The sequence below is a fragment of the Melospiza georgiana genome, chromosome 6, assembly GCF_028018845.1.
Source record: "Melospiza georgiana isolate bMelGeo1 chromosome 6, bMelGeo1.pri, whole genome shotgun sequence".
NCBI lineage: Eukaryota > Metazoa > Chordata > Aves > Passeriformes > Passerellidae > Melospiza > Melospiza georgiana.
The window spans coordinates 56,534,532-56,545,617 of NC_080435.1; the positions used below are offsets into that span (position 1 = coordinate 56,534,532).

General features: G+C 47.3%; 1 protein-coding gene across 1 annotated transcript; it reads right to left on the reverse strand.

Annotated features, from left to right (window-relative positions):
- Positions 1-7,337: 7,337 nt before the first annotated feature.
- Positions 7,338-8,768, reverse strand: LOC131085157 (inositol 1,4,5-trisphosphate receptor-interacting protein-like 1). Its single transcript, XM_058027015.1, has one exon. It carries the CDS (start codon positions 8,766-8,768, stop codon positions 7,338-7,340), a length of 1,431 nt encoding a protein of 476 aa, XP_057882998.1.
- Positions 8,769-11,086: the final 2,318 nt, after the last annotated feature.

An 11,086-nucleotide genomic window follows, 5' to 3' on the forward strand; every position in this document is an offset into this window, starting at 1 on the left:
ATCTCTGGTAGCTCTCTGCCACTGCCCCAGTGTCAAGCTCTTGCCCAAGCTCTAGAGCTGGCTGAGGAGAGCAGCTATCCTGAGAGGTGGAGCTGCTTTCCTTTCCAAGACAGTCTTCTAGTGGATTTGAGGGGGTTTTAAGCTCACTATAGTAAATATTGCCTTGGAGAGGTGGAGCTGCTTTCCAGGACAGTAGACTTGAGGGGGTTTTAAGCTCACTACAGTAAATATTGCCATTCATGGAATATTTTTTTTTTTCAATATTGAGGCTATGCAGAGGATGCTTACATATTGAATAGAGCCACAACATTCTCACTGCTGCACAGGAAAAGGAGGGAGTAAGAAGCAGTCCCTGCCTGCTCTGACCAATTTCTACCATCAGAATGCTGCTTAGCTTATTCCACTCAAAAGAAAATCAGGCATTACACCAGGTCAACAACTGCAGAGATTAAGGGGAGTTCAGAGCAACCAGTGGAGACAAACCCAATGACCATGTGTCTCCTCCAGCCAAGGTGCAGCTGCACACTCAGCAGCAAGTCCCTGGTGTCATGCAGGGCATTGTCAAGGCTGTTTGGAAAATGAACATTGCCCATGCCACAATTCCAGTGAGACAGGCCCCTGCTGGTCTTGCTCTGAGCTTCCCCAACTCCTCTCACAAGGAGTGAGCAAAGGAGCCAGTTTCTCTTTCACATTTTTGTGCTGGTTTCTCAGATTTTTAATTAAAGGTATTAAAAGATGACCAGATCCATGCAGGTGGCTGGAGCCAATGGAAAAGGAAATGTTATCTGGACAGGTGCTTCTCTGTGGGCTGGTCTGTGCCCACATGGCATCCTCTGATGTGCACCAAGGGGAGGCCATCACAGTAGCTATTTTCCACACTGGAACAGGGATACAAATAATAATGCCCTTGTTCACATGTAACTCTTCTGTAACTGATCCCAAGGCTTCCATTTAAAAGTCATTTAGCCAAAAGATTTGCTATCAAAATTGTTACCAGTGTTTCCTCAACTGGCAAATCATATCTCTGTGCATTTTTTTTCTTTTTTTTGGATATGGACATAAAAAACCCCTCAAGACAGCAGATAACCAGGATTTCCAAGTATGTGTCCACTCTGTAAATCTGTTTATTGCAGTGCAAGAAAAGGAGGGGATCTCCAACTCTTCATGACAGACCTGAGCTAAGTCCTAATCCTCTGCTGCAACCAGCACAGCTGAATATGGCCTCAGGACTGATTTATTTCCCTACCTTTAGGGCAGCTGGTCACCATGCTCTCTTCTGCATGGACCCACTGCCAGCTGGGTTTGGGTGTGTACTCACCTGAGCTGGGCTTGTCCATGTTCACCTGAACTGCAGTCACAGCAGGAACCACCTTGCAGAACCTCTCTTTCCTTAACTGACTGCCAGCCTGCTAAATTCACCAAAATAAATAGTATTTGTACAGAGAATGCACATCTATGCATGTTTATTGGTGAGTTGAGCTGTGACTCAGGGAGCATGTACAGACCTTGCAAAATTATGTATCCTGTAAGTGCATCAAAGTGGCCAGAAAAGGGGAAAACAGCTGTGCATGTTTATTCTCTCTCCTCCCCTCACTTTGGGACTAAGCCTATAAAATAATAATATGCCTTTCCAGTATTATCATTTGTCTTGATTTTCTGTAGAGAATTGCATAACAGCAATAGCCCTATTAGCATTCAGCCCTCAGTTCTTCACTTTGTGCTTTCTCCCTCATTCATTTTGCTTAATAAAATAATAAATTTTGCATTTGATTGATGCCTGACATCTCAGGGGACTGGGCTGTCCTCTGTTTAGCCATTGAATAGGAAAACTTGGACCTCTCCTGCATGACAGTCCCTTTGCAATATGCCAGCTCTGTCCACACATTAGGGAGAATTCAGGTAAATTCAGATCACACTAAGCCAGGGATGCTGATGGGAACCTAATAGAGCAAGAGGGACTGAAAGCTATCACTGCCAGGGACAATTACTGACCAGATAGTTCCATTTGCAGTTCCTAGGATGTGAATAGGTTGAAGAGTGCTGTGTGCAAGGGCTGCATGTGCAGGCTCAGAGCACTGTGTAAGGGAATTATACCTGGAGCTGTAACATATGTCTGCTATTAAAGCAAACAATACTTCCTCACCTGGATTTCTCATAATCTCCCTTTTCTTCCCTGCAGGGGAAAACCCTCAAGGGTCTGGAAGGTACCTGTCCATAAAGAAAACATGGGGCCCCCTCCCTAGAGAAGGGAAGGAGGAGCTGCTGCAATGCCTCTGCTCTGGAGCCATCAGCTAAGAGGATAGAGCTGGGCGGTGGGAGCCACAGGAACAAAACACACCTCTGTAGCCATGATATTTTCTGAAAAATCTTTTCCTTAAGATTTTTGTCACCTGAGAAGCTGAGAGACCTCAGGAACAAAATGTAAACAGTGATTATCTGCTGCTGTGGAATGCAACAGGTGCATCTGTGATTGGTCCCATGTGGTTGTTTGTAATTAATGGCCAATCACAGTCCAGATGTCTGGAGTGTCTCGGTCAGTCACAAGCCTTTGTTATTCCTTCTTTTTCTCTTCTTATCTAGCCTTCTGATTAAATTGTTTCTTCTATTCTTTTAGTATAGTTTTAATATAATATATATCATAAAATAATAAATCAAGCCTTCTGAAACATGGAGTCAGATCCTTGTCTCTTCCCTCATCCTGGGACCCCTGTGAACACAGTCACACCCCTCCCTGTCCCTAACTCACTGTGGTGAGGAGCAGCTCCAGTGGCCTGGCTGCACTCAGGCTACAGCTCAATGCTGCAGGGGGATGGTCACCAGCAACTGCAATCCTTGGGCACAGCAGGCACTGAGGAGCCCAGGCCAGCAGGGCTGTCACACACAGCGATGGTGCTTGCAATGCACAGCTGTGCTCAGGGCCAAACTCTGCCTTGGTCAGAACAGAAAGAGACAACAGTTCCTCTGCCATGAATCAGCAGGGGATTTGGGTCCCGGGGATGTAGGTCTGTCTGTCCAGAGCAGCACCTGCAGCAGAAACCAGCAAAAGCTTCATTTAATCAGGTTACACTGGTGTAAAGGTCACAGATGGGTCAGAAACGCTGCTCCAAGAGCGTGAAATCTGCTGAGAATTTTGCCTCTCCCTCCTCTTCAGGTAATCTTATGGCATAAATATTTTTATTTGTAGAGCTGAGAGAGGGGAAAGGCAAACTGACATTCAAGGGAATGGTGGTGTTAATTGAACTTTCTGGCTCAGCCACTAGATGCCCCTGTTTTCTGATGACTGCTCCAGAGTGGGGCATCTGCCACGATGCAGCAGCCAGGGCCAGAATTGGGGCCCACCCCATAGAGAAATCCTGACTGCTTCAGCCTCCTCTTCCCTAATGACCTTACAGTGAGCCGAGTCTCTTGTTCTAGGTGTGGAATTTGGGAGAGACAGTGCTGGTCACTAACAGGGGTGGTGTCATCCATCTGCCTGTTCTTGCTCCTGTTTAGTGGTGGCTCTGGAGGAGGTGACACAAAGCTCAGCCACCAGTGCCTGCAGGCCCTGTTCGTGTGACTATACAGCTCACTGCCCAAGCCCTGGAGCAGCCCTTTTGGACCCCACTGCCTCTTGGGGGTGAATTAATCCAAAGCAGAAGAGTCAGTCTCCCGGCAAAGCCATTAACCCAAGCTAAAACATGTCCCAAATGAACCCTGAAGTGTTTCCTTGTGTACAGGTCCAGAAAGGACACTGATTCAAATGGGAATTTGGCACTTGGTCAGGACCAGGGAACTTTTTGGCTGCTGAAATAGCTCTGCATCCAGAAGATTAATGCTTGTACCATGTCATTCCAGCCCCACAGGCACCCATGGTCAGCATAGAAAATCACATTTTCTCTATCTGTAGTGATCTCTCTCCCAAAATGAACTTGGCTTAAACAGGGATTTACTTGAGAGTCCCTTAAGTTCAGAGAAACAGATGTTCCTGCTTCAGTTATTCCTTGACCAGGCTTTATGGGGCCTGCAGAGTCCACTTACCAATGTCCATACTAGGCCATAATGTAACAGGGTATGATAAATATTGCAGTCAGACACCCAACTCAGAACTCCTGTGGAACACAGCAGTGATTTATGGATTTGGAGTAAAAAGTCCTTGTTTGTGTCTGGGCATTCACTCTCAGGAACACAGGAAATGTTAAGACATCTTGCTTGAGCTTTTCTCTTAACAAGGTGAGCAAAGCAATGGGAAACATTCAAAAGAGAAAAGAGAGTGGGCTCTCAGGATGAGAACACTTATAAAGGGCTTCTGCTGCCTAATTCTTCCTGTTTCCAGGAGCAAGGGGCCTAATTAGCACTCCTGAGTGTGATGTGGGCTCAGAGCTCTGAGTCATCCGGGAAGAAGTCCATTTTCAGCTATCCCTGCTGGAGAAGCTAAAGAGCTCCAAGGAAGAAGCAGTAGAAATTCCTAGTGACCTAGTACCACAAAAATTACTAGTGTCTAAAACACTTTTGCAGACACTCAGAAACTAGTATTTATTCCGTCCATCACCCACTGAAATGAAAAGATTCTTCCTGCTTCCCTTCAGGAGCTCTGGATGACGATGTAAAACTCATGGCTCATGTAAAACTCATCCTGCTGCCGGTACCTATTTAGTGAGGTTTGATCCACTAGGTTTTGGTTATCGGACATAAAAGCCTGGTAACCAGCCTTAGGATCAGGAAGGTTTACAGAGATGCAGCACAGGCAGCCCTGGGGCTGGTCTTCCCCAAGACTGACACTGTGCAGGCCAAGACACTTCTCTGGAAGCCACACATCATCTGCCTTTTTTCCATAAATTAAAAAAAAAGGTCTTAAATATACAATAGCAAATGAAGCCTGGATTAACTGATATCTCTCTTCTCTCAGTGATTTCCTTGTGTTTTTCCCTTGGGCCTGTGCTGCTCTGTAGGATTATGGCATTCCAGAGTCATTGGCATAATGATAACATGACTAAGAAATATGGAGACTCCCCTCTTCACATTAATCCGTGCCAAGAGAATACTGAAGGAAGTAGATAAAGGAGTCACTAACACTGAGTTACATTTTGCTTCTAAGAATTGCCTTCCAGAGGCTGTAGCCATTTTGCAACCTCTTTAATTTTCAGAGAAAACGCCTCCTGTGCCATAATTAAGAGTTTAATATGCCACAGGGTCCTGTTTATCATGATAACGTATTTTGCTAGAGAACAGACAGACTTTTTGCAGGTCCTTTGAATATCTTTCAGCCAGTCCATTAGATGGGGCTGTGATACTGGGGATTTTAATCACAGATATTCATTATTCAGTTGTTATCCATTCACTTTAATAAGAAAGCTGCATATTTCCTTTGTTTCAGATCTGGTGAGAGATTTCAAAGTGTGGAACAGTTTGGTTATCTTCAATGCTGGCTAGCTACACCCACAAATTTGCAGGGAGAACATCAGGCCCACCTTTCTCTTCTCCTCTTACAGATGGCATGGGCATCCAAGGCAAAGACACCTGTAAATGAGGCAAGCATCAGAAGACATATGGAAAGCAGTATTTTATCTCATGTGATGACTAATAGCATGTTTCCAGCTGGAACATAGTTTGAGAGCTCTATGCAGTTCTTCAGTAGGAAAAAAAAAGATCTGTGTAATTGTTTTAGCAATGGTGTGCAGAGGGCCCTGGAAGTGGAAGACAGCATCAGCACACCATCCCATAAAGAGAGGACATCAGATGTTATGGCAAAAAGTCACACTGCTCTAGTGCCTACCTGGTGCAGGAAGATGCAAAGGGCAAAAGGAACTTCTCTGCAAAATGCTTTGCCTCAAGCAAGAGGAAATGCTGTAAGTATGTTGAGCAGAGATCATCACATACAGTATGTATGTGTGAACGTACTTTCATATATAGTGATGGTCCCTTGGACAAAAACAGTGCCAAATCATGGAGTTGTTAAAGTTGGAAATGACCTTTAAGATCACTAAATCCAACCACCAGCCCAGTGCCATCACCTTGGTCACTACTAACCAATGTCCTCAAGTGCTACATCCAGGCACTTGAAGCATCCCTTAAGCATTTCCAGGGATGGTGACTCCACCACATCCCTGGGATGCCTGTTCCTATGCTGGACAACCCTTTCCAGGAAGAAACCTTTCCCAAATACCTCATCTAAATCACCCCCATACAGCTTGAGGCCATTTCCTCTTGTCCTGTAACATGTTACTGGGAGAAAGGGCCAACCCTTACCTTGCTACCACCTTTCAGGGAGTTGTTGAGAGCAATGAGGTTCCCCTAAACCCTCCTTTTCTCCAGGCTGCACATCCCCAGCTCCCTCAGATTTGTGTTGCAGAGCCTTCCCCAGCTCCTATGTGCATGGCTGTACACTGCCAGCTGCCCCAGAATGCTGAACCCCATAGCAACAGGCTCCCCTCCTGCTCCTCCTTCAGGCCCATGTCCAAAGACACCATCCAAGATCACAGAATCCTGGAGTGGTTGGGGTAGGAAGAGACCTTAAAGTTCATGGGCAGGGACACCTTCCACCAGACCAGCTTGCTCAGATCCCAATCCAGTCTGGCCTTGAACACTTCCAGGGATGGGGCAGCCACAGCTGCTCTGGGCAAACCTGTGCCACAGCCTCTGCAGCATCCCAATGAAAAGCTTCTTTCTAACATGCAATCTAAATGTCCTCTTTTAGTACAAAACTATTCTGCCTTGTCCTACACTATTCTGACCATGTAAAAAGTCACTCTCTTTTGTTTTTTTATAAGATCCCTTCCAAGTACTGGAAGGCTTCAATGAGTTTTCCCTGGAGCCTTCTCTTCTCCAGGATGAACAGGAAGACTCACAGATGAGTGTTTTCTCAAATATATTATTTATTGCCACCTTTGTACCCAGTAAAGCTCACAGGAGGAATGGACTCTCTCAAAAAGGGCATTTGCAGGAGCAGCTGGAGGGCAGCAACATTAAATGCCACTTAGCAGTGAGCACAGCTGTGGACAGTGACCAACTATTCCTATTTCCCCAGTGCGGGAGCATGGACAGTGGGGGAGTGGTAGCCAGGGAATCAGAGAAACCAGAGCCCACCACCTCAGATCTTATACCAAATAATTTCCAACTCTGTGGTAGCTGAGCAGCCACATTCCATGCCAATGTGATGCATGGATGCTCAGAGATACAGTGTTCATTCAAACACACCATTTGTTGTAAACTTTACATCAACTAAAGCTCCCAGAAAGTCAAAGTATGGTTAGAATGATATTGGAATGATTTCCTATGTACCTAACGATTTCACTCTTCTATAGTACTACGATTCTATGATTCTGTGATTTTACAATTCTGTGATTCTACAGTTGTCTCATTCAGAACCCAAAGTAGAAGTTATATTGCAGGTCATCAAGCTTCTTCAATGCCTCAGTCTGAGCGGCTGGATCCTGTGCCAGGTGCTGGAAGAGGTTCAGGGGCCGTGCCCCTTGGAAGGCTGGGGGCAAGGAGATCTCCTGGGGCAAGTCCTCGTTGTCAAAGAAGAAGTGCTTGAGGCATTTCTCCTCGAGGCAGCAGCGCAGGTAGCGCATGGTGTCATCCACCCGCAACAGGAGATACTTGTGCTGCCATTCCGACAGGGGGATCAAGGTCAGGAGGTGCATGACCGTGGTCTTCAAGGCATAGGTAGAAAGGCCTGAGCCCTCCAGAATGCGAGCACAGAGCCGCAGGCATTTGAGGTGGCAGCTGTGGGGTGGGGCCTGCATGGCCACATGCCTGAAGAACTTTGCCTCTGCCACAGCATAGCTCTCCAGCCACGTTGTGCTTGGGGGGAGGTGGGCCTCTGGAGGCTGGCTGCTCAGGAAGATGTCCGAGTCACCTTGCTGCACACTAAATACTGTCTCCACAAAGAGGCTTCTCCCAGAGGCTTTCATCAGCTTCATCTTGCAGGAGCGGCAGGAAGGGAGCACCTTCATGCTGTAGCGACGGGACTGAGGCAGCATCGACCAGGCTGAGATCACAAACGTCTGGAACCAGAGGGCAATTTTCTCCCCATCGAGGTAAGGGCCAGTGCACAGGGTGTGTAGAAGGCTGGGCACCTGATTTCTCTTCAGCTCCTGCTCAGAGTGGTGGAGGAAGCACAGCATGTTCTGATCAGGCTGTTCCCCGGTGCAGGTGCACACCAGCTCCACGCGGACGCGCATGCTCGTCTGTGGCATCTCCCCCGTGCAGTCTGGCTCCAGGTGGAAGGCATGTCCACGGGGCGGCTTCAGGGGCACAAACATGCAGTAGACAATGTCCTCCTCCTTATGGGGACTCCATCCTTCACAGGCACTGCCCACCCCAATGACTGGTTCCAGCACTGGGAAGAAGCTGTCTGAAAAGAGGCTGTGGGAGACTCGGAGAAGGTCACTCAGCAGCTCCTGCACCACCTGTCTCCTAGAAGCCAGCTTTGGCACTGACAGCTGGAAGCGTCTTGAAAAGAGCCAGATGATATTCCTATCAGCAGGATTTTCATCCTCACTTTCTTCACTCTCTGAGTCCCTTCTGTTGTCCACCTCATGGACCCTTTTTCTGAGCCACCAGTAGAGTGCCAAGAGCACAATCAGGGATCCAGCAAGGGCCCAGAACAGGCATTGCTGCACTGCAGTCCAGAGCACAGCTCCCCAGGACCCAAAACTCTGCTCCACAGTCATGGGGGCCAACTCCTGCATCACCTGAGTCCTCTGCTGGTTGAGGTCCTCATCCAGGTACACAGTGATGAAATGGCGGAGGCATTGCACAAGCCAGAGCAGGAATAGTATGAGCATTATGACCTGCAAGAGATGGGAGAGGAGTGCAGCAGTGCTGAGAGGGGAGGGAAGGAAGAAAAGAAAAACAAAGGGAGCTGGCAGGGAGGGAAGAAGGGATGGGAGACAGCAGACAGAAAGAAGAGGGGGCTAGGGAGCTGGCAGACAGCAAAGCCTGTGCCCAGTCCCAGTGGTGGCACTGTGCCCTTTGCAAGGTGTGCCTGGAAGGGGCTGGGCCCTGGATGCAGGGTTGGAAGCACTCTCTTGGGTGTTTGTGGTCCTGCCCTCATCCAGAGCAGCATCTGGCTGTGTGTGCACACTTGGTGTCATCCAGGCTGCCCTGGGGCAGTGCTGCTTCCTGCTGCCATTTATACCTGCTCCTCATTGTGATGTCCCTTGTGATGTCACTGGCACCAGAGACATCACAGCCAGGCCAGCCCTGTCCTTCATGCCCCACCTCAGACCCTCACAATGGCCCCAGGAAATCTACCAAATGCAGACCCGCTGCTCCTCTGGGCCTGCTCCAACAGTTCCACATCTTTCCTGTGCTGAGGAGCCCAGGCCTGGGTGCAGGGCTCCGGGTGGGGCCTCCTGAGGGCAGAAGCATCTCTCTCAACCTGCTGGCCAGGTTTCTTTGGAAGCAGCCCAGGATTTCACTGGCTTTCTGGGCTGTGAATGCTCACTGTTGGCTCATGGACAGCTTTTCATCCACGAGAACCCCTATTGGAATATGAATCCCAATATTACCAGGTAGATTGTGCCTGGGCCAGTCTGACCCTTGCTGCTGGAACCCCCAAGTCCTTCTCTGCACCCCACACACAAGGGTGTCACAAAGGCCCCAAGATCACTCCCACAAGGACAAGGATGAGTGCCGAGGGAACTGATCCCATCTCACCACAAGGGATCTCAAGGAACAAAGCACCCAGGAATCACATTGTCCAGTTTTATGTTTGCCAAGGGTTCAGGGGAGCTTTGTCCTGCTTTGTAAAGGGAGGCTCTGAAGGCCATTCTAGAGCAGTGGGTCTGCATTTGTTGGGTGTCGGGACTGAGGTTTCTTGGGGCCATTGTGAGGGTCTGAGCTGGGGTGGGCGTGAAGGGCAGGGCTGGCCTGGCTGTGATGTCTCTGGTGCCAGTGACATCACAAGGGACATCACAATGAGGGGCAGATATAAATGAGGACAGCATGTTATTGTATCTCCCCATACATCCAGTGAAGGATGAAGATTCTCCTTAGCTCTCCTTTTGTACTTGCAGAAACATCTTTTATTGCTCTTGACTGTAGTAGTCAAATTTCATTTCTGTTAGGTTTTTTCAATTTCTGATGGTTTTTTAATTTCAATTCTAATTTTGACCTTGATAACCACATGGTATCACTGTAGTCTTCCTGAATTGCCTACCCCTTTTTCAAAAAGGTCATGAACTCCTGTTTTTTCCCTGAATTTTAGCCAGCTTTCAGCACCTGGAGATAGCCTACTCCTGCACCTTTAAGATTTCCTGCTTGAAGAATCTCAAGCCTTCCTGAACTCCTTTGCTCTTTCTGAACTCCTTGGCACTGCTCCCCAAAGGACTCTGTGAATTGATCTCTTTAAGGATCGATCTCTGATCTCTTTCCTTTTCTTAAAGGAAAAAAATCTGCTGCCTGGAAGTCCAGGATGGCAGCTCTGTTAGCCACTATCCTTACTTCTACAAGAACCAAAAACTCTATCATTCTATGATTTTTATGCGCAAGACTTTATTGCCAAGGAAAGATGCTACCTTGTAATAGTTGAACGGGAACAGGCTTCTGTATTTCTACAAACTTAAAAAAGACATTAGGCCTGTGAGGAATAAATATGTATACCCCAGCTAAGCAAGGCAAAGTTACCCTTAAGCGACAGCACAAAAGTTCAGTGAGATAATCACATTAGCATTACTGAGTTAGCCATGCATGTGAAGCACAATACAGCTCCTATTTCCTATTTGTCTGCATTATGAATCTAAAATATTCATATTTTATTGTCTTGTGTTGACAGCAAACTGTTAGAGCAGAAGAACGGCTGATTTTGTGTTTGGAGCTTCATGTCTTATTTAGTGCAAGATTGAATGGCAAGCAGAATGAATCAGGTTCTCAAATGCACTTTGTCCAAGACTGTTCACATAGCAGTCCTTAAACAAGCTGGGAATGGGAATCTGGTGTCCTTTCCATTGGCTATATATAGGTGGATATATATATTCCACCTGCTCAAAAATCCTAAGGGAACTGAGCACTCAACTTGTCAGCAATTTTAAGTAAGATTTTAAGAATTAACCCACTTAATGCCTATCTGGAAAGCCTAGGTTCCAGCCAGGATATTCATGCG